The sequence below is a fragment of the Manis javanica genome, chromosome 1 (genome assembly GCF_040802235.1).
Source record: "Manis javanica isolate MJ-LG chromosome 1, MJ_LKY, whole genome shotgun sequence".
Classification (NCBI taxonomy): domain Eukaryota; kingdom Metazoa; phylum Chordata; class Mammalia; order Pholidota; family Manidae; genus Manis; species Manis javanica.
In genome coordinates, this window is record NC_133156.1 from 134,049,572 (window position 1) to 134,074,106 (window position 24,535).

Genomic DNA, 24,535 nt, shown 5'->3' on the forward strand with positions numbered 1-24,535 from the left:
GCACTATTTACAATAGCCAAGAAATGGAAGCAACCTAAGTGTCCATCAGTAGATGAATGGATAAAGAAGATGTGGTACATATACACAATGGAATATTATTCAGCCATAAGAAGAAAACAAATCCTACCATTTCCAACAACATGGATGGAGCTAGAGGGTATTATGCTCAGTGAAATAAGCCAAGCGGAGAAAGACAAATATGAAATGATTTCACTCATCTGTGGAGTATAAGAACAAAAGAAAAACTGATGGAACAAAACAGCAGCAGAATCACAGAACCCAAGAATGGACTAACAGTTACCAAAGAGAGAGAGAGACTGGGGAGAATGGGAGAGTAAGGAGGGATAAGGGTGGGGAAGAAGAAAGGGGGTATTATGATTAGCATGTATAATGTGGGGGCTGGGGGAAAGTCGAGGGTTTTGCAATACAGAGAAGACAAGTAGTTATTCTACAACATCTTACTATGCTGATTGACAGTGACTGTAATGGGGTTTGTGGGGGGGGACTTGGGGTAGGGGTGATCTTAGTAAACATAATGTTCTTCAAAATAATAAAAATAAATAAATAAATAAATAAATAAATATATAAATAAATAAATAAGTAATTGAAGTGTGCTTAGTCTTATCAGTGCTATCAACAATAGTAACAATGTCTAAAGACTGTGGACACTGCAAATATTTAAAATATTTTTTAATATTAATCTGTACTTTCTAGCTGACATAAGAGAATTTTTTCTAATTTAAAATATGGGAGAGGTGGATCGAATGTTGTGGCATTGTAGAATCCACAATTCAAATATGACTCTTTACCTATGATGCAATAAAAACTCTTAGTTTCCTAAGCAGGTAAATGACCTAAGACATAGCAAATCTAAATGAGAAGTTCTCCCATTTCCATCTTCTAGCCTTCCAGCAAAAATAAGAAAAAAATGTCTTTTGTGGCAACTTCCTGTCAATCACCTCAAGTAAGTAGATGCCAGAGACAGAGTTTGGACGACTTAAGGAATATTAAACCCTTAGGTCTCTGACTGCAATCCATACATCTCTTACTTACTTATTAAGTCCTCAGTCTGTTTTTTCTGCATTTGCCTGCTAGAACTTCATTAGCCTGTCCCAAGATCTTCCCTATGTGATACAGTTGTACTGTCTTTATTGAACATGGTGATGATAGTAGTGAGAACAGCAGCTAATGTTTATTGCACAGGTACTAAATGCACCATTAAAACTGCTTATCAACTTCTTTCATCCATATGAGTAGGTCTGCTTCTTTATTCACTTTTAGAAAAGCAAACTGAAGGAGAAAGTGATCAACGGAGATGGAACCAGCTACTTTGTCATACATGTGTGATGCAGCATAATTGGGTAACACATTAGAGGTGTGATTTTTTAAAATATGCACATATATGAAAATATAGATTACTGCTTCCTACATCAGAATTGAGCCCTTAGGTAAGAGTAGGAGCTCTGAATGTGAATATGGAGCCTTCAATCCACTGCTCCACTAATCAAAGCTGAAAAGACATTTGCTTACAGTGTCTGTATTTTATGTAGAATGATTTGTTAAATAGGGAGCCTAGGCTTTGGGAAAGGTACTGATGAAAACCTCAGCTCAACCATTTCCTCTCTGGGGTCTGAATAAGCTAAGGGAACTCACTGTCTCATGTTTTCACATAATCAACTAAGATAATAAATAGGGCGACCATATATTTTGGTTTGCCTAACACAGTTCCAGTTTTCACTTGTGTTCCCAAATCAGTTATGAAGAGTAATTCCTTTTGCTCTCAAAAATGGCTCTTTTGGGGTAAAATGAGATAGGTTTCTTAAGAATAATGTACAGAGCTTCTGGCAGGACTGTATAACATAACTCAGTTGAAGTATCTAACTATAAAGGTGTTTATTACTTTTCTCCTCTCCCTCTCACTTTCTCTTTCTTTTTTCCCTCTTTTCAACCCTACCCCCCAAGTCTCCTTTACATCCATCCAACTAGAGTATGTTCTGTGCCCTTCTTATATATTTCTTTGTGTCTTTTGCTTCTGCTTTGTCAGAATCTCCAATTAATGTATGATCTAACATGACTGAAGAGAGAAATAGCTCAAGAAATAGCTCATGTGTAGCAGGACTCACCACTAGGAAAAAAAAATCTTAGGACTGATTGTATATCTTTTATGTACATGGAGAAGTCAATTTAAAAAAATTCTAACTGTAGAAATATTGGGTAGTGAATACAAAATAATTCTATCACCAAAATAAGGTTAATTTCACTGTTGGCCATTTACAATGACTATATTGATTTGAATTGCAATATTCTGATTTACTTGAGCCTGGATGAAAACACCATTACAGGATTAAACTAAGCCATGAATTCTCTAAATGCTTGACACTTACCAAAGTATTACAATCGAAACTCTCTTTTATGGATAAGTAAAAAAAATCCTCTTATGTGAAGTTTTAGTCTTATTCTATCAAAGTCTGAGGAAGAAAGTAGGCTGCCTTTATGGGTGCTGCCTTTATAGGCTAGCCTTAATTGATTCCCATTTTATCCAGCCTGACATCTACTGACTTTATCTTAAATAATTTTACAGTAAAGGTATTTATGATTTATTCATATTATAATGATAGGACTATTAAATATTTTTTTTTACCTAGAGTAAGAATATATGCTCTGATTATTAGTACAATTTCCCCAATTTTTTGAAAAAAACTTAAATTTGTTTTGTTATTGTAGTCTATGAAAATCACATTAACAGCCAAATTAAAAATCCCTTCAACTTTTATATAATCATATATGTGTAAATTGATATTTGCTCTTGATACAAGATATGAATTTGAATAATATCTCCTTACTTAGCTCAGCCAAATGCTCTCTATAAGACAAATATCTAGAAGCATAAATATAATCACAAACTTCAAAATAAGAATATGATCAGACTAATCATTGGTATAAATAGAATATGGTAATTAAATTAAATGGGATTATTAGGAAACTGTGTATGAAGAATGTAGCATTTGAGAAAAAATGTGCCATAGGAATTAACAGACTGAAAGGAGAGGAAGTTCGTGACAGTCTATCACAATCCTGAAGTATAATCATATATTTACATATGCATGCACGTGCTTTTGAGTATATCATATGTTGATATGTTAGAAAAATAACTTGGATAATGCAGTGAAGACTGAAATTGAGAGTAGATATAGAGAAAACTTAGGTCAGTTATTTGGAATAGATTAGTAGAGGCAGAGCTTAGAGATGTTTCAGTAGCAGAACTGAAAGGATTTTGTGCTCTGTTGGATTCAGAGGAAAAGAAAAAGAGTATGTAAAGAAATGATTTAAGCAGGAAGATTGTTTCTCCGTTGAGATACTGAAATTTGAGTGGAGAGGAGCAGGAGATCGTTGAAAATACAGGGATCCTCAAAGAGAAGTCAAAACCAAAGAAATATTTCTAAGGGATGTAAACATAGAAGTGAAAATTGAGGTCTGAGGTATGGATAAAATTAAGAAGAAATGACTGTATTTAAATTTTGAATATAAGGAAATCCAGGAATGAGAAATAACAAAGATATAAGAAGAAACAAGTATAACCACCTCAAACCTTTAATAGAATTCTGGCAGTTTTCACAATTTTAAATCATAGATGCAAAAACATCCTAAATTCACCATTTATTTCATGTGGCTTAAATTTCTCTGTTTCATATTTGCCATATTATTGGTCTTAGCATTTGCATGGGCAAGGAAATTAGACTTCTAAAATATTTCTTTATGAGAGTTAAACAGAATATAACCAATTCTAAAATTACGGAAACAAAACATTTTGTATGTAATAAATCTATTTTATTAACAGATATAAAACACAACATAAGATGGGCACCCAAGTCATTACAGAATAGGTCTGAGAAGATTTTGAAGGAAATAATATCTATAGTGATTTCTGAAGCCTGTAAGGAGAATTAGCCAGTGGGAAAGCAAATGTGTACCAGAATATTTACACAACTGCAAACACATGATGTATTATTTAAAGAAATGTATACATAAAATTGTAAAAAACTGGAAATGCAAAGACAAGGAAAATTGCATCAAAAATGCCTTTAAACTGTTCTTAAAAACTGAAGGATAGAATTTACACACAGAGACATGAAGATTATTAGGCAAGTGAAACATTTTAGGCATAAAAAAAGTTACAAAAGAGGGAAGATAAAGTGGGTATTCAAATAGGTAAGATACAGGCAATGACAGAAAACTTATATACACAATGTATGAATTTGTGATGAATATTCTTAAATAAAATCTGCAGATCAATGATTTGGGTGCTATCCAAATACTACATTTTGGCTAAAAGAAACTATGTACGAGGAGACTATTGCCAAATTTCATTTCTCCAGACTACCCTCATAATGTTGCAAAAAATTTAAAAACTCTGTGACAAATCAAACGTTTGGGTAAATAAATATTCCCAGGTAAATTTAAATTCCAAACATTTTTTCAGGAGCAGAGTTTATAAGGTGTCAAACTGATTTATTGTTGATAATAAAACTTCTAGTGTTGCATATTTCCGTGAAACTATTGGACAATATTACTGAGAATTATTGACCTACCATATTTTGTTAGAATGATCAGAAATTATATAGACAACGACAAAAGAAAAGTTTGCACATTTGATGGAGTTTTTAAGGGAATATTAAATGTACTCCATAAAATGGAAGAACAGTGGAGAGTTATTTATACACTTGAAGTGTGAACTCTTGCTGAGATCTCCATCATGTTTACATATTACTATGTAATGGAGATAGTGCTTAAATAAATTACATATATAAAAATTACATATTTTTGAGAATCAGAAACACTTTTTATTCTGACAATCATTATTTTAAGCAGTTTGGGTCTCATAGCTCATTTGGAGTTAGTTTGTTTGGAATTTCCATTGCAATCTTTTGGAAAAATAATGTTGTAAGGAGAAATAATTTTGCAGGAAAATACAGGTATGTGCTTATTGAATCTACAAATTAGTAGAACTATATAGTATTAAACGTAATTTGTCCTTGATCGCTGGGAGCTGCCTACATAAGGAAAAGAGAATTGGAAGGACAAAAGGAGATAAAATAAATTTCTCTTCCTTTCTTGGATGCAGAAGCAGAAGTCATGTTAATTTTAGCCACATCCCCTTCCCAAAACCCTCTTATATTCCCTAATGCTCTTCTCTTTACATCTTCATTGATTTTGCTAAGTACTAAAAAGAGAAACTTCCTCCAAGTCTATCCTACCCACTCAATCCACCCTTAACTGGAATCAGTGTAGCTGAAATTCAGAATTTGAATTATTTGCATTTTAAAAGAGCTTACTGGTTAACCCATTATTGTCTCCATTTGACTGACATCCAGGCAGTAAAACAAATTTAAGTAAAATGGGCAGAGAAAATGAGAGAGACTTTAGCTTAGATAAGAGATATCACTTGATTGGTTCACGTCGGTGCCTATGGGTTATCAGGTGTATGCACCCCACTTTCCTCATTTGCAGAGTGGTAGAGAGGTGTGCCGGTGCTGGCCCAGTGCCAGCTGTGCACCTTTCCCAACTCTGTGTTTAGTGATGTCATGTTGGCTTGACATTAGTTATGCTGGAAGTTCTGACAACACAGAAATTGACAGAATACTAATAATCAGGGTTTACATATGTTCTTGCCCTGTCCTGTGATCTGGTTTTTAGCATTTACTAGGACATCACTGGCTGGGGATTATAATAATAGTATCATAATCTTAATCTGAGGATAAAATTAGTAATGGAAAAGAGCTCAGAACCTTGTCTGGGAAATAGCACTTTTCAAATGACTGCTATTATCATCATCATCTTCAGCAGTATGTGTCTAGTCTACTTAAAGAGTAATCTCTGTTTACAAAGTTCTTTCTTTCCCTTCCTTAATGTTGATAGTCATAGATTTTCTAAGTTTATAGATTTCCTTGCAACAATCGTCTCATGGTTGAAGAACTGGAGTTTCTATGAGAAAGCTACTAAAATGACTACTTCTATCCCAGAAATGAAGCACAGAAAAGAGATTGCAAGTGGAGGGAGGGCAGAAAGAGTAGATATAATAAAATCAGTTAGCAGACAACCATAGTGATGCAGATTAGTACTGTATGATTTTAGGAGGTAAAATTCAACAATATTCATGAATTTACTATGGAGGGGGTAGTTTGTGGAACTGGAGAGACAGTAAGACTATTTGCTGAGACAGTGAATTAGGAGAGGTCTTCTAAAACCATGACATGTCTATGAACTCAGTTTTGAATATGTTAAAGACGAGATGCCGTGGAGAGATCTAAGTGAAGTTCTGTAATGAGATAATGTTTTGTCAACTATGAATGAAACAAGAAATATGTATATATATATATGGGTGGAATTAAACTATAAAGAATATTTAGCATAAAGATAGTAAATGAAGAAGTCAAGGGGATAGATGAAAGTAGAACAAGAGGGAATTTAATCAATCCTGTTTTCAGGTCTAGAACAATTAAATTAGAATCACTTAGCTGGTCCCTGGCTGCCTTCCTTTTTTTCTTTTTTTTAACTTTCCAATATGCTGTCAAATTTGAGAATCACTTATCTCTAGATCCTTTTTTGAAAACTAACAAAAGGAGCTAAGAAGGAGCTAGCAGGCGATGAAGTGTGAGAAAACCAGAATGATAGAGTGTCACAGATGTTAAGGATAAATGTGATTCAGGGACAATGGACTGACCAAGAGTGTTGAGTGCTGCTGAGAAGTTGTCACTGGATTTAGCGACACAAATGACATAGACCTCTCAGGGGAAACTGTTTTAATAGAGTGGTGGCTTCAGAAACCGGGATAAAGCTGCTTATGGAGTGATTTTGTTACATAGGAATGGGTAACAATGACTATCTTAGAGAAGTTTTGTTTGGAAAGGCAAAGGAAATTCAGAGGATAGCTAAATAATGTTTCAAGACAAGGGAAATTTTTGTAGTATGACCAAATATGAGCAGTGTGTCTTCCTAGAATATCTCAATTGAGAAGAAATCATTTTTTTTTGCAGAGGAGATAGACTTTTAACAAATCGTACAATAACTACAAATTGTTAGAGTTTAGTATAAGTAAAGAAGGACATCTCAATTGAAACTGGAGAGAAGAGAGGAGGATGTTTTATAGATATAACAAGAGGTTAATATTGAAGATTCCACTGGAAGCTAATATCCAATGACACCTCATAGCCAAGTATTGTCTCAGAAAAAAAAATGAGAATTTGCAATAGAAATGTCAGAATGTATTTCAGATTTTTAAAGCCCTCCATCATAGTGAGACTGTGTACCCTTTTAAAATATGTTCCTATGGAGTGTGGAGTAGAGAGAGAATTTTGGGTGGAAGGTTTCTTTGGAGAAAGTCATGCTAATCCCCATATAATGAAAGGGTGGGGCTGCCCTTCACACTCCTCTCAGGGTGGGTGAGGGTAGCCTTCCCTTTAACCAGGACCAAAAATAAAGTTCAGCATATTTTCCCCCAAAATGGAGGAAGTCCATAGATACCTAATGCCTGCTGCATGATTACAAAAGTGAAGGTATCCTGGAGAAGAGCAGAAGAGAAAGAGAGGAAAAAGCATTCTTGGAAAAGCATTATCTGTCTGCTTCTCTGGTTTTACTCTTTAACCACAGTAATTATCAATTATCAAGGATTCTATTTTGCCAAATTGCATTAACAAAAAGATATGCACAAAAATATAGGCCATAGGTTAATAATATACTGAAATGATAAAATGTGTGTTTTATTTGGATGAGGAAATAAAACAGGAAAATGATGATGGATATACAGAGATTATTATACTGATATTAAATAATATATAAATGTATTTAAATTTAATACAAAGCTGATATCTATTTCATATATTTAAGTACATAATAATGTTACTTCAGTATCTGATATTAAAGTTTTTAGGTCTCAGTAGGACTAATTGAACAAATAAAATGGGAAGGCAGGAAACCATGATCAGATTGGTTTTGTCATATAGTTACTACCATGTTTGGTATGTTTTCTAATAGCTGACCTCACAGATCAAACATTACCTAATTGACTCAGATCAAAATCTCTGCTTATGTCATAAAAAGTGAATAGAACTGTGTAACTTCCCTTTAGAGCACAGATGTTATTTTGCAATCTCACTTTGTGTGAGTGTTTAATTAATATCTATTTTCCCCACTGAGCAATACACTCCATCAGGATAAACATGATGTTTTTTATTTATCGTTTTTTCTTCAAAGTTCTATGGAAGAGACTACCAAAAGCTGTAGTTGAATAGCATATCAATATTCTGAGTTATTGGTAGACTTAATAATTAATCTACTACCCAAAGGGAATTTAAAAAGGACAAAACAATATCTAGTCCTTATTTTTTATGTTGTGCTTTGCTGCTCAGCACTAAAAACTTTAGAGGGATTTAGTTTCTCATTAATTTGAGAAAAGAAATGCTGTTATTATTAAATATAAATTATAATATATAGTTCATTCATATTTTGGATATTATGTGCATGGCAATAAATATTAATGTATATGGTTAATGAAAATCTAGCCTAAGCAATTTTAACCTTCATAAAGGTGATGTAATTCAGCCAATAGTGTAAAGCTCTTGGTAGTCAAATCCTTGACACTTTTAAAAATTTGTTCATCCTAGACTCATCCTAAGAATGAGCAGGAATGGATGTCTGTCATTCCTGAGAGATTCCATTCACTATATGTTGAGTATGCTTGACTAAAATCCAGCTTGAATCCAATTTGTTATCAGAATATTTCTTCCTTGTGGACTATATTTCTATTACTTTAATATGGGCTTATTGAAAATATTCATAGCTTCAGACTTTTGAGAAAAATGAAGGCATAAAATGTTCAGCTACCCAAATATTATTTTTCTTGAATCCTCCAATTCTCAAGATATGGGAAAAAATATTTCAGTTAAAATTAAAAAATATTTTTCAGAACTCTTAAATCTTCTCTTCTTCCATCTCTACATTGCCATAAGAGTTTCCTATTGACTAATGCCATTTCTGGAAGGAAATATTATAATAGAGATATACAGATTACTAAAATACTTTTTGAAAATTAAGTTGTAATAAGAGATATTTCTTCAGGAGTTTCATCCACTATTATGATTATGTAAGTAACTTTTCTATTACTTTTTATTATTATTATTATTTATTATAAATCACTTTGTATGCTATTATATTTGTTTAAGAAATTAAAACAGAAGATGTTCATAAAGCTACATTTTGATTTCTCTGTGATTTGATGGTAAATCACATACACATACAAACATGCAGGATCACTATTAGAACAATTTAATGTCTGAATTCAATCACTGAATCAACAGTTTTATGCTAATACACATTAGTTTCTAGAGTCTAAATGTAAGTGTAGTACTTTAAGTATTTATTTAGGTGGTCTGAAGTATATGTTTTCAAGTTCTGAAAAATGTTGAACATTCTTATCAGTTTGAAATATTTTCTACTTAAACCTTTCAATATTTCTAGTATTCCAGTATTTTAAATACTAATTACCTTTAATTAGTTGTTTTTCATATATAAATTTTATGTGTGGTTGAACATTGTTTTGAGTAACTTTAGACTAGTTATTACTATACACATAAAATAAAATGCATTTTGAAAGAATTTGTATGTATGAAATTTTCTTCTTACTTGAATTTTTTTTTTATTGAAGTATCATTGATGTATTGGTTTTGAAACCAATCTTATATTGGTTTCAAGTATACAACACAGTGGTTCAGCAGTTATCCATATTATTAAATTTTCACCCCCACTAGTGCAGTTACTGTCAACATAGGAAGATGTTACAGAACCATTGGCTATGTTCTCCATACCATCTCCATGATGAACTTATATTATGATTGAGAAATTTTATGCCCCTTTACACGCTTGACCCTCCCCACCTGCCAACACCAACCCCTCCCCCATGGTAACCACCAGTAACTTCTCAGTGTCTGTGAGTCCACTGTTGTTTTGGTCATTCTCTTTTGCTTTGTTTTTATATTCTACAAATAAGTGAAATCATATGGTATTCTTTTTGCTGAATATTGTTATGGTATTGTATAATGCATTAGTTCACAGATATTTGTTCAAGTCCTATAATCTTAATATCTAGTAAATTATAACATATTAATTCATATTTTGTTAAGTATGTATTTTTTAGTGTTTTCATCATGATTGGAAACTTCCTTATGGAAAAAATTGAGGAAAAAAATGTGTATTCTTTGTTTTCAGGTATCAATAATGGCCCCTGACACACATCCAGTATGAGTCCTAACAATAACAGTATATCAGAGTATAATTTTTTAACATTTTTACAAAGAGGATGCCACCTAGCCTATAACTGAGCAACAGATACTTATACATATGGAATTAATAGGGAACGTTATCTATAAGAACTTAACAGAAATTGATCACTATAATTCCACTTGAGTTCACTACATGCAATTTTCTCCTTTTCCATAGAAACATTTTTTTAAGCTTAGCGTGTATATTTGATGAAAATGTAAGCACATATTTTTACCTAACAATTTCTTGTCATCTGTTTTATTTCTTAATCTGTGTTGTACAGGTAGTGCCATTAAGATGTTTCATATGCATCAAAAGTAAGATGCCTAGAAAATGATGGCTATGTAATTACATAGTATATCATAAGCAGTCCAACTTTGGCACAGCTGAAAATGACTTCAGTTTCAAATTAATCTGAATGACCCCAGCTTTATTGCTGTTGAGTTTCTAGAAATGATAAAATGTCAAGTCATTGGAAATAAACCGACAGAACCTAACAATATGACATGACTAATGCATAGTTTTTCTGACTTGTTCCATATTCTGTACACTTTATTACCAACTACAATATTTTATTGAAAAATGCTTGTCTTAATGAATGTGTCTTCCAACTTACTTAAATGTATGGCTGCTATGTAAAGAACAGAAAATTCAGTGCTATTTTTGTGCTTTATGTACACTAAAACCTCAATGAGCAAAAAAAGATATAAGCAGTGAATGACTATTTTACTTTACTGTATCTTAACTTTGGTGGAGTATGTTAGTGAATGCTATTGTCTAGCTTTTTTGTAACATGCTACTATTTCAGTTTATCACAAGTTTTTCAATACGTTAGATACTTATGAAATTTGTGGGCATACATTATGCTGGCAACTTTTTAAAAAATGCTATTTAACTTATATTGACATAGTACTACTACAAGGAGTAGCTTTCTTCACATTTATTATTATTGGCCTCTTAAAATGTTTTTTATATAACATAAAACTCACATTTCAGCATATTGTCTTGAAAAGGGGGACTTTCATTTATAGTTTGCATTATCTCATGTCCTTCAGATTACCCAGAGTTTTAAATTTTCTTTTCTTATTGGAGTGTCTCAGTTCTAGCTAAAGTTTTCAACTTCACTAACCATAATCCCTTAGGGCAGCCTAGATTATCTTCTTTGATTTTAATTCTCTTACTTTTGCTTCTAAATGTTCAAATGAAAAACTAACTCATAAAGCTGATATGTAACCTGCACTTGCTCCCATTGAAAGGATCAGATAAAATAAGCTGAAATATTCCAAGCCCTCTAAATTAGAAGTCCATATTTTCCTAACCATCCCATCCGATTTATGCCCACCCCTCTGCCCCACTGCCTTCCACTAGTCACGGCGGGTCACATTTGAACTTTGAAATCCTTTATACTTAACAGCTCCCTCTGTCTCTCCAATCTCTGTGTGCCAGCTCTGTCTTTGATAATTTTTAGTCATAAATTTCCTGAAGAAGTATTTGGTTAGAGAAGAATTTATAGTACATTACTCAACATAGAACTTCATTGATCATTTTAAAAATTCAAGACCTTCCTTAATGCTTATTGATGTGAGAGTGGACTATGACCAATTCTACTGTAGAGTCAAGGCTTTTAGTGTTTCTTCAGGTTCTTTATCACAATCACACAAGAGTCAAAGGATGTGGACATGTTTCTGATAAACGAGTTCTATTTAATGAACATTAAGAAGGAAGAAAAAAAGGAAATGAAAAATAACTTTTATGTACTACATCTATTGTTTTGGTTTGGAATTTGTCCCTGAGAAATTTTGTACAGCTTCAAACAACTGTGTCCCATCCTTTCTTGCCACATTTACCAGGAACTCAGGCACCCTCCTATTTGCTATTATGTTAAGAGTGCTTCAATAGGAACAGGTTTAGTATAGCTATTGTGAAACACTTGTGCTCTATAGAAACTAGGTTGCAGAAGTCACATTAGCTTTTGCTTGTGTAATTATGGCTATCTGAATTTGGACAAATTCCACTTGAATATCTTCTTTACCTCTTCTGTAGGTAATGGGTATACAATGTAACCTATGATTTTATTCTTTTTGCCCTGATTGCCTCAAGTTCAAACCCTGTTTTTAGTTCTGCAAACATTGTGTTTCTCTGCATGACAGCCATTGTGTATAGTGTTTAGGGAATAAGATAATGTGAAACGTAACTCAAGCCCATGAGAAGTTGCTAGTTTGGTTAATATGACTTCTTTATTAAAAATTTTTTTACATTGTCTATATAACACTCCAGTATTATGACTCGAATTTTTTTTTTTGCCTAGGTTTGCTAATTTGTGTATTTATTTATTTAACTTTATTTTTTTAGAAAGGTAATGCACCTCCCCATTTGAAGGCAGGTATGCTATTAAATAATTATCAAACTAATTAATTCAATTAAAAATTAAATTATCAATTTATTAGATTAATTCAATTATCAACTTATTAATTATTGAAATTATTTAATTAGTTATTTTTGGACCACTATAAAATGTACCTTCTTTTACATGGAACCAAACAAGTTTTAGGTAAATATTAACTTTCTTGAGACTAAATATATTATATGTTCCAATGAGGTAATGTCCATTGGTTGGGGGTGGGTTTGTTCTCTTTGGTTCTTGTCCCTGACTCAACAAAGAACAGAAGGGTGGAGATGCAGTAGTGAAGCAGAATAAAGGTTTTATTTGAATACACTCCAAGGGAGGAGCAGGCTAGAGTGAAGGTAAAGGCAGGTGTACTTGAATAAAGCAGGGAGGAAAGAAAAACTGAGGGAGGGAAAGGTAGCTCATTGAACTGCAGTTTGGCAAAGGGCATAATTCCTTGCTAACTCCAACAGCCAGTGTCAACTGGCATCCAGTGTCCACTTGAATCTGCAAGGCATGGAAACTGAGTCCCTACTACCCCAAGATTTGGGGGAGCCACAGAGCACTGGATGAAGTGAGATTATGTTCTGAGAACTTACTAAAGGCAAAGAAAAGAGATTTTCAGGCAGGTTAACAAGGAGCATGATCGTATAGCAGCAGTTCTTTCCTGGTCACCCAAGTGATGATGGGAACTTGCAAGCCTAAAACAGCACCCTCAGTAGCTCCTCTTTACTTACTTGGAGTAAGACAGAGAGAGTGACACAATCAAAGGAAGGTGAGTATGGGCAGCCTCAGAGAGGAGGCACATCTAAAAGCTGGGATTCTGTCTTTTAAAGAGTTTTAAGAATGGGTTAAAGGTAAAGGGGTGGGGGGTGTAGGCTTGTCAGGCATCTTATGATGTCTATCTTTGGTGAGAGACAATATGTCACTGTCTATAGCTAGCCCTCTAAGTAATTCGGTAGACAGATTTTTTGTTCCTCTCCAAGATAGTGGTTACCCTCAATCACTGGCAACATATCAGTTAAGACTGCTGGCCTTGCCTTAAGATAAGTTGTTGGCTGATTACCAAAGAATATGTTAGGAATCTAACCCCCAAACTCTCTGCTCTGAGCTCAAGATAAGTCCTTCTTGTTCCTACTATGCTATTCAGATCTCAGCATTTTTAGGAAAATTAATCATAATACTTGTCTCATTTCTCTGCCCTATCTCACCTTGCGTCAGCTAGGGCAAATCTCAAGGTCAGCTCCGATTCAGGGCATGTGGAATGAACTCAGATTGGAAAAGGGAGTTAACTCTGAGTCCTTTCTGGCTGTCTGGCTTTATTTGATTAACTCCTTGAGTTTTTGATGAGCCCCTCCCTCTTTTCATTTTGCTCATATCTATCTTTCTGCCTAACACACTGGATACAAATAAAGCTGCTTTTAACATTATAAGAGCAAATAGTGGCTACCTTTTCTGGAGGAAGGGGATGTGTGGATGGCAGGATTTAACTGTTTCAAGGGCTAATGAATTGCCAAATTTTGAAAGTGATTGTGAGAGAATTATAAGACCTTTAAAAATAATTGGGAATAGAAAGAAAGTATTTGGCACAATCTTCACAAGTTGTATGAGTGATTGATTATCTTTTGCTCATACTTCTTGAAGCCGATAACAGAATTATTGTAATGTAGTTTGTGGAATGAACTTCAGCATTCAAAAAACATATTAAAGACTTTCTTAATTTAATTTCTAAAAAAGTAACCAGAGTCAAACCAAATCAGTTACTCTGGCTGATTTATCCTTAGCCAACTACAATCCAAAATTCATTAATAGAAATTAAAACAGGAAAGCCAATAGCAAAATCCAAACTTCGAGTTTAGTTTTGCTCTTGAATTTTAAAAATTTCCTCCCATTCTTTTACTTTTCTGTTTGCAACTGAATAGATTGCTATTTAATTCATTAATATTTACATTGATCATAGGTCAGTAAAATAGCCTAGATTATGTATTTCTTTTTGTGTTATGTCTTAAAAAATTTCTAAAACTTTTAAACAGGGCGTATATTTTCAATTTGTCCTACATATTACAATTTGTCCTAATTCTAGTATATTGTATAGATACAGGAATTTTTCTAGTTTTTTTCTCTGTATTAATTCATAGAAATATAGGTGCTCCACCTGTTGGTAAAAGATCAGCATTTTACTTTTTATTTTTTTAAACTCAAAAAAACAAAAAAGGTATGGAGCTAGAACTTTAAATCGTGACTTTAAATGTGTGTGAAAGTAACTACTGGGGTATCCAGTAAAAATTTAATAAACATAATTTGAATATTAGTCAATAATAGACTATGCTTAAATTCATTACGGATTAAATTTTAGTTAACCATACATATTATCATTTTATAGGCTATTTTTGGCATAATAATATATACCTAGAATAAATGTCTGTATATTTATATATGGTATGTGTGTGTGTGTGTGTGTGTGTGTGTATTTGGAAACACAATCTTAACTTTCTATATCTGTCATCCGTCTTTTTAAAATCTATAAATTGTATCCTGGATTTTATTCTATTGGTATAAATGAATTTTATTATTTTGACAATAGGTACGCTTTGATGCTGTCAATATTAAAATATTTCCTCATAGTAATATTAATTTAACACCCTTTACTGTTGATAATTCTCAGAGTTCTTGATCTATTAAAGTGAAAAGCAAAGTTATTACTCATAATCATAATCCTTAACTTGACAGCAAATTGCCTTTCAATTTCATACTATTATGTCCTAAATTTAATTACTTTCTATAGAATATATTTTTCAAGCCTAATAATCCTATTATATGCTTTACTAACTCCATTGTTAATACAAATTATATACGTTTTATCAGGCATCTTCCATCTGAAAGTTCCTGAGTCTTCTTCAATTGGCTCAGCTATTGGAAGAATAAGAGCTGTGGATCCCGATTTTGGAAAAAATGCAGAAATTGAGTACAACATTGTCCCAGGAGATGGGGGAAATTTGTTTGACATTGTCACAGATGAAGATACACAAGAAGGAGTCATCAAACTGAAAAAGGTACATAAGCTTTTGGACTGTTGACTGCCTAATAATAATTAAAGAACAGAATGACTAAAAGCTGAAAATGAGCAATTTCAATTTCCCTTCATTTAGTAATATTTTAAGTAAGAAAAGACTAGATGACAATGAAGTTCCCACAGGCAACTTTTTCTGTAATTCAACAGGTATATATTTTATGTTGAAACAATCAGGACTATTAATTTGATTAAATCATTTGAAATAGCTTTTTACAGCTTACAGCTTAATTTTAATTTAGTCTTTAATTGCTAAAACCTTAGACAAAAAAGATTAATTTAAAAATAAGATCTGATAGTAGACCCTAATACCACTTGGCTTGGTCTCGCCACTTATATGACTTTCCTGAGAATAGAAGTATCTAATTCACACTCTGTTGGCGACAGTTGATATCACAGTAGAGAAGTCCTGATGTCAAGGACTTCTACTCCTGGAAGAGAGCAGGCCCTGAGCAAGGGTGAATGTTTGGCTGAGGGGCCATAAGGAGGGAAGCAAAGAGAAGGATTGACAAGAGAGGAAGGCGGACTGTGACGAGAAGTCCTTCAGCAATTTTAAGTGGATTAGTGCAGAAGAGGACTACATGGAGGGAGAGCCAAATTTGAAATAATAGAAACATCACTATTTTCATTATATGTAGTTTGTTTTTAGTTGGGTAGTAGCATGAAGACAGGGTATGTAAATGTGAGGAAAAGAATAGTCACAATTGTATTTGGGATGTATAGATGGTTTCCATAACAAGAAGGTAAATTATAGGAATTTTCAATAATGTAGTGCAGGCAAAAAAGTGAGCCTCATTTAATTTAGTAACTATTTTTTCCTATCCTTTGACAAAGTACACTGTATTCACCCCAAACGGCAGTTTATCATACATGTTTAATAATTGTGATCATTTTAACCTACAAGAAGTATTTCTTTATTCAGTCCCATTAATCAGGCTTCTGTTCCCATATTTGCTCAGAAACTGAATTTTAACAAAGAAACAATATGTATGGTAATGGAAATAATCCTGCAAAGAAACATGATTCTCATATAGATTAGTTATTTTTAAATTTCTGCTATTGAAAATAAATTGTGCCTTTTCTACAAATTAACTATGTGATCTCATTCAGCAAAAGTAGGCATTCACATTGACTTTCAAAGTACATTTAAATATTTGTGTCAAATTGCTACCAACTTTATTCCTCTATTGTTTGTTGTTCATTTGCTTTTCTCCTTTCTATTCAGTAACAAGTCAGTGAAAAATCTTATCACTTTTTTTTAGAAAGATCTCCAAAATGAAAATGATAGATATAAATTTGTATGGAACAAATATAAATTCTCTTAGGAATACAAAAAATAAGAGAAAATATTTTACACAACTGTTCATAAAATTTAAGTATGAAGTTAATATCCAAAGTAAAATGGACCTATAGTAGTCTATATTGTATATACTATATATATGTATATATTTATGTATACTTATATAGTTACTATGTATTTTGCATTTACAGGTAAGGCTTTATATTTAAATTTCTTTTTACACACATTACTATCAGTACCAGTAAATAATCAATGTCTAAGTGTCAATTTGGGAAAATGTGTGACAGTCTTTTTTATTTTTTGACATAATTGAAAAGGTGGTGGTATATTATATCAAAATGAATTATTTTTTAAGGTAACAATTCAGTTTTTGTGTAACTGATTATTATAAACATCATTATTAAAGTAGTAAGAGCAGATCTTTTGCCTTTTAGCATATGAAAGATTTTTCCTTTTGCAGTGGATAAATAATTGTCCACTTTGCTGGTATAAAACTTGTTATCTAAGTAAAGCTCAGTCCATAACTAACATTCACTCCTTCATTCAACAGATATTGATGGTGGTTGCTAAATCCCAGACCCTGCTCTTGAGTCTGCAGACAAAGCAGTAAACAAAATAGACACATTCTGGGTAATCAGGCAGCTTCCATTCCTTTGGGAAGTCAGATGATAAACTAATTCAGGCACTGCTGGCGTTGAGAAATTCAGCTTGGAAAGCATAAGACAGGGGATAGGCATTGCAAGTAATGTGGAGAGTGGTGGCCCCTTCTAGTGAGGTGATCAGAAAAGGCTTCTCTGTTAGGTTGAAATTTCAGCAGAGACCTGAAGGTAGCAAGAGTGGTATCTGAGTGATGCGTGTTCCAGAAGGATCAAGGAGAAATTCCAAAACTCTGAGCAGGGAGCCTTACGGGGCAAGGAAGGAGGGCAGTGGGACTAAGTGCAGTGATTAAGGGGCCTGTAACCAGAGATGAGGTCAAAGATGCCAAGGAAGGACACATCATGGATAACCTTGAAAGCCGGTCCAAGGGCCTGAATTAGATCATTTTAGGGAAGCTCCCACCGACTTCATGTTTGAATTACCTTCACCCTTGTAAAGCCAGGATACTCTGGCTGTTGTGAGAAGAATAATGACTAGGAAGTGAGGATAAAAACAGATCAGTTAAGAAGTTACAGAAATAATCCAGGAAACTGATGAGGAGACAGGGACCTTGATATTTATAGCAATGGGGGTTGTGAGAAATGGTGAGATTCTGCCCTAGATTTTAAAGGAACAACCAAAATAGAGTTTTTGTAAGTATTTTGATCATCTGGTAAATGGCACCAAGCATTTGAATACATTTGTTTTCTATGTTGTGATTTTTTAAAATCTCTATATGAGGAGCCCCAGAGGCAATCCTTGACTAGCAACCTATTGTTTCTGCTGCAAAAGAAAATTGCAGCCTGCAGAGTAGATCTTTATAATCTTAAAAATAAATAAGTAAATAACAATAACTCAGAAGAAAAAAGATAAAAAATAGACAATAACTCAGGAGGACATATTTGCAACAAAATTTTAAAATCACCTATAATCTATCTGTTTGCCTACCTACCTGCTATACCTGGTATATTGTGTGCATGTGGGTACACATACAGACATATAGTCATATGACTTGGTTAAACATGGCAGTATGATGACTTCATGCAAGTAAAATGAGAAAATATTCAGTAAAATAAAGCCCATGAAAAACTCAAAATTAACAACTACAGTTCTTCAGAAGTGTGTGTGAGGACTGATTTATAGAACGATCAGTACATATATTAAGCTCTCAGAAAAGTTTATCTTGCACTTACCATTGGGAGTTCTAGAAGAACTAGATGTATATTAACAGATACGTATACAAACCTCAATAGCAGTGTTTCAGTTCCATGATGGTCTTTAAATGGTTTTTGAAAAATTTCCTTCCATATCTCAATATAAAATGGCAAAAAGAGTTTTGATGTAAAATCGAATTCATATAGGAATTATGCTGTAAAGTATACTAACTGAATTTAGAAAGTCCAAAAATACATACTCTATATTTGAATATATAGCTCTTCTCTAAACTTATTTTAGTTGCTTGGCTAACATTAGAGTATGATTGACTTTGTTTTGAAAGAGTTTTTTCTTTCCCTAGCTTACTTAAAAATAAATTAAAATGTGTAAACACATATCTCATTCTAGGTTCATGTCCAAAATATTTATTTTCTCTCCCTTTACTATTTTCCCCTCTCTCTTCTTTGTCTATGGAGTGAGGGTCTAAGCAGATAAAAATGACTGTCAGGTTATTATGAGCTGAGAAGAACGAGAAAAAGGCATTTGTATTTAGTTGGTCCTTTTTAACCTCAACTTAGATTCAGTTTATGAGCACAGTGACAGAATGCCGTTTCACTGTGTCACTTTCTATTCAGAATAACATTATGAAATGTTATAAATAAAATGTTGTCTTGTTTAAAAATGCTGTTTTTAAAAAACTGCTCTTAGTCTACATGTATGTCATTGCATTGAGCAAACTATAAACAAATGTGTCTTACATTATGTTAAGTATTATAACAATAAAAACAATAAGAAAATCAGAATAAAAAACTTAAAATTTTTTTCATTCCATCTAAAAATTAAGAGATGGGCTATATTTAAAATGATAGAGTAAGGTATTTAAAATTAAGCAATATCATTCTTACAGGAAAGTGGAATGAAATATATTTTTAGTTAGTAGGGTTTTTTTTCTACTGAATGAGAATAAGTATGAGCTTATTATATACTTACTAGCTTATTGGATATAAATATAAATAGAAAGTTACAAGACTTAGAAATCATACAAGGTAAACAAAACTGAAATAGTCTCATAAACACAGAATGTGGTTCACATAGAGTAAGGGGATAGACAGATGGGTGAAATAGGTGAAGGGAAAAAAATTTGGTAAGAAAGTTTAGTATCTAGGTCAAGGTAATGGTTAAAAAAAGTGTATAAACATCTCAAAATTCATGATTTGTGCATTTTATTGTATGTTCCTCAATAAAAAAACATTGAAATACAGAAAATACGAATATATTTATAGAAGTACTATGGTTTTCTTGGTACTGATTAAGAAATAAAGTAAATAAAATGGTGAGGGGAGCATTTAAATTATGCAAAAGGACAATTTTATTATCTTGCATAATTTTTTATACAATCCTGTACTGTTTCTATAAAAATATATATTGTGAACTAATAAGGAAGAATAGCATTTTCTTAAAATAAAGAAAGATTAAGTTACATCCTCTATTTTTAAGTAAGTGAAGCTTTCTTGGAATTAAGAAACTCTTTACTATTTTGATGTTACCTGGCAACATTACTTCAAATAAACGTAACTGTCATCACATTGAATTCAAAGCAGAATTATTTTATTTTCTTTAAACAAAAAAGAGATGAAATACCTTATTCTTCACCAGAACCCATAAATAAATAGGCTGTGCTCTCAACTGATCCCATCGGATGTTTGTATTTTACCTATACCCTGTTAGTCAGTAAAACTGTTTTCCTTTTTGCACTTAAATGGCAAAAAAGTTCACATCAAATGGTTTGGTAGCATAGCTCCATCATGTGGTTAGTTTTTGCATAACTCTTAAGGGAAAAAAATGAAAGCAAAATTTGGTCTAACTTATTTTATATAGCCAAATATACACTTCGATTTATTAAGTTTATAAAAACTCCTCTTTTATCCAGTCATCTATTGATATGGACATTTTGGTTGCTTTCATTTGCTGGCTTTTGTAAACAATGTGACAAAAAACAGGGAAGCATGTGTCTTTTTGAATCAGGAATTTTGTTTTCTTCCAATAAATTCCTAGGAGTGGAGTTACTGGGTTGTATGGTATTTCTGTTTTTAGTTTTTTTGGGGACCTCCATACTGTTTTCAACAGTAGATGCACCGATTTACATTCCCCAACAGTGTAGGAGGGTTCCTATTTCTCCATATCCTTGCCAACATTTGTTATTTCTTGTCTTTGGATAGGGGCCATTCTAACTGGTGCAAGGTGATATCTCATTGTGGCTTTAATTTGCATTTCTCTGATGATTAGTGGTATGGAGCATCTTTTCATGTGCCTGTTGGCCACATGTATTTCTTTTTTGGAAAAATGTCTGTTCAGGTCCTCCACCCATTTTTTAATGGGGTTATTTGTTTTTTGGTGTTGGGTCATATGAGTTCTTTATATATTTGTGATGTTAACCCTTTATTGGATAAATCACTTATGAAATACCATATAATTTCACTTATTTATCTAATCTAAAACCAAACCAAAACAAAATGAATAAAACAGCAGTAAACTCATAGACACTGAGAAGTGACTGGTGGTTACCATGGGGGAGGGGGATAAAGGAGCACAAAAAACACTCAGTCATAATATAAATTTTTCACAGGGGTGGTAGTACAGCATGGAGAATACAGTGATGGTTCTGTAACATCTTTCTATGTTGACAGATAGTAACCAGAGCAGATGGGGTGAAAATTTAATAATGCAGGTATCTGGTAAACCACTATGCAGTACACTTGAAACTCATATAAGATTGTGTATCAACTATATATTTCATTTAAAAACAAAGACTACTATTTTTAGCCAGTCTGATATGCCTAGTTTTCAATTATGCATAGGCAGATTATCCGTTTTTGTTAATATTATGTTCCTGGTTTTATAAATATTTACCTTCACCTTCTTTTTTAAACATCTTACTAACTTTCCTAATCAGTCTCATCAGCTCTAAATTTGCTCCTAAATTGACATAACCAAAGCAGATCATTTTGCTGCCTTGTAGGTATTACTGTGTATTCTCCATAGTCGTTTTAAACTTAGAAGGTCCAAAGCCAAATTCCTTCTTTTCTCTCAACAAAAACTCTTCTGCGTATCCATTCTCCTTCCTGGATAAGGCCTCACCTCCTCTCCAGTTTCTTAAAACAGAAATCTAGGCTTTTTTTCTTGTGCTGCTTCCATCCATTGCCATCAACCTCATCTTGCCAAACAGGATGTGAAGCCCCACCACTGAATTCTTGTGAATGCAGGTTAAACTTTCCCCTGTCTCCTCCTCAAGGGCTGACTCACAACCCCTTCACCCCTCCTGGTCTCACACATCTTCACCCAACTTACCTTTGCCTCCATGGGTGAATAGCTGAAACCTAACTCTGTCTTACTCTCATGCTAAAATTCTTTTTTTTGGTTCCCAGCACTGGTAAGATACATAGAAATCAGTGTATTTTTTAACATGATCTCCTGCACGCACACACACACTGGCTGAATTCCAAATACACCAGATTCATTGCGATTTCTGCCAAGGATGTTGTGCTGTTCTTCCTTTTGCATCGAAGGCACTGCCCTGCATGGGTATTTGAATTAATTATCTTCGTCTTTTTAACTTTTACCTCCCATAATTCATACCAAAGAGTTCCATGAGTTTCTCAGGTAAAGCTGACCACTTCTTAACTTTCTTCCCGAGTGCCAGCATTTCTGTCAAAACACCTGTGAATCTTGTGACATTCAGAATTTGAACACATCTGATTGCTCCTCATATTTCAAGCCCCGAAAAGCTCTGCATCATATCTAAATTTGTGTTTCTGTGATAAAGGAAATGCTTGACATGTACAAGGTGTTTAATTTTTTTGTTGACCAAAACAAAAAATATATTGGTTTACTGTTGTGATCTATGATGAATTATATTTCTTAGTTCTCACATGCCATGCAAAGTTTAACATATTTTGTAAGTTATTTAGAAATTAGTGTTTTACTGATTAAACAAATGGAAAATATGAAGCTCGGAGAAGGAAGATAACTTTTTCCAAGTCAAGTAAATTATATGTTCAAAGAGCCTAAACTTTCAGCTATTGCTAAGAACAATATATGTTAGAAGTAAAATGTGAGATTGGTCATTCAAGGAAGCTATAAAGGTAGTTGAGCACCCCAGATGGTCATGATTTATACTGAATGTGCATATGAAACATATTTCTTAAGCATTTATAATAGTTGATGAAATGTTATTTTATTTTTGGGGAAATTATCACCAAAACCCCTAAACTAGAAGAACTAGATGTTTCATCAATACCTTTTTTTCGTCTTGTCTTAGTTACTGTATTTGTTCCAAAAATGAGTGTCACAAAAATATGGGCACAGAACTAATGTCCATTATTCTTAAGTTAATTCCTCAAAACTCCCAAAAATTTGCAGTGCTACAAAATCCTAGAGTTTATAACTTACCCACTGAAAAATTAAATGTATTTCTAGTAAACAACAAATTGATTTAGAGAAAAAGTTGTGTAAAATGTATGTTTCTTCACTGTAATATTTTTATTTATAAAACACTTTTGGTCTGATAATTCCATTGCTGTTCTAAATTTTTTTTTTAGATTTTAAAACTGAAATACTGTTGATATTAGTCAAAAACTAAAAATCCAGGTTTTAAAACTGTCCATATTTGATTTTGTTTCTTTGTTATAGGGACATCCTCACTTAATAATATAATAACTTTTATTCATTACGTAATTATTTTACTATTTTTTAGGAAGTTGCTGAGTTGAATTTCTTCTTTAATGATAATAGGACACATCATTACCCATGACACATACAGCACATGTCTACTATCCAAGTTTTATATTTTTCTTTAACACTTTCTACCACCCAACCTGCTACATATTTTATTCATCTTATTGTTATCCGTCACCTCCCAGAAAACAGAAGCCCCAAGCAAGTGGCAATTTTTGTCTGTTTTGTTCAGTTCCAGCATCTATAATGATGCCTAGAACATGGTAAGATGTCCACTAAATACTTATTAAAATGAGGAATAAAATGCCTCCGGGATTATGCTTGCTGACCTCCCCAAGGCTCATTTTCCCCTGACTTTTTGTTGTTAGTACAGTCTGCCCCCTCCTGTCTTTCCATCTCATTACTCTGTTTTCCTAATATATCTTACCACTAATGGAAAATTATGTATTTACTTATTTTTTTGTGATGGCATTCCCTCTCTACAGCATAAGGTCCATGATAAAATAGACTTCATTTGTTAATCACTATATCCTCGTTTCCTGTCGTGTCACCCAGTAAAATGGAATTAATCACTTGATTCAATTTATGTGGATTTAAATTTATTTGAATATGTCAAAGAAGTAGGTGAAAACATCATCTATAGATGATTTACTCTGTGACTTGACTAGGGTATAGTTTTAGAATAATTTCTTATAGAATGGAAAAGTGCTAGCAACAAATTAATAAATAGACTACAATATTGAACATAAAACTAAGATTTGGGAAGCTTGATTTTTCTTTAAAATTATGTTTGATGTGAAAGTCTTATCTTTGCAGTTCAACCTGGAGTAATAAACTTATTTTACAAGAGCTGTCTTAATGTCTTTTCATTGTGGTTCAGCCTGGTATAAGTCTGTTTTCTAATTTCTTGTCTTCAAAAGCATCTAGTCTGTTTCAGGTA

At 33.0% G+C, this 24,535-nt stretch overlaps 1 protein-coding gene across 3 annotated transcripts in view; it reads left to right on the forward strand.

Moving 5' to 3' along the window:
• CDH12 (cadherin 12) overlaps positions 1 to 24,535 on the forward strand; it is a 1,003,878-nt gene that overhangs the window by 932,970 nt on the left and 46,373 nt on the right. For all 3 annotated transcript variants that reach the window (XM_073237610.1, XM_073237601.1, XM_073237619.1), the window contains one exon: positions 15,566 to 15,753. In XM_073237610.1, coding sequence (XP_073093711.1) covers positions 15,566 to 15,753 — 188 coding nt within the window. The remainder of the gene's footprint in view (positions 1 to 15,565; positions 15,754 to 24,535) is intronic.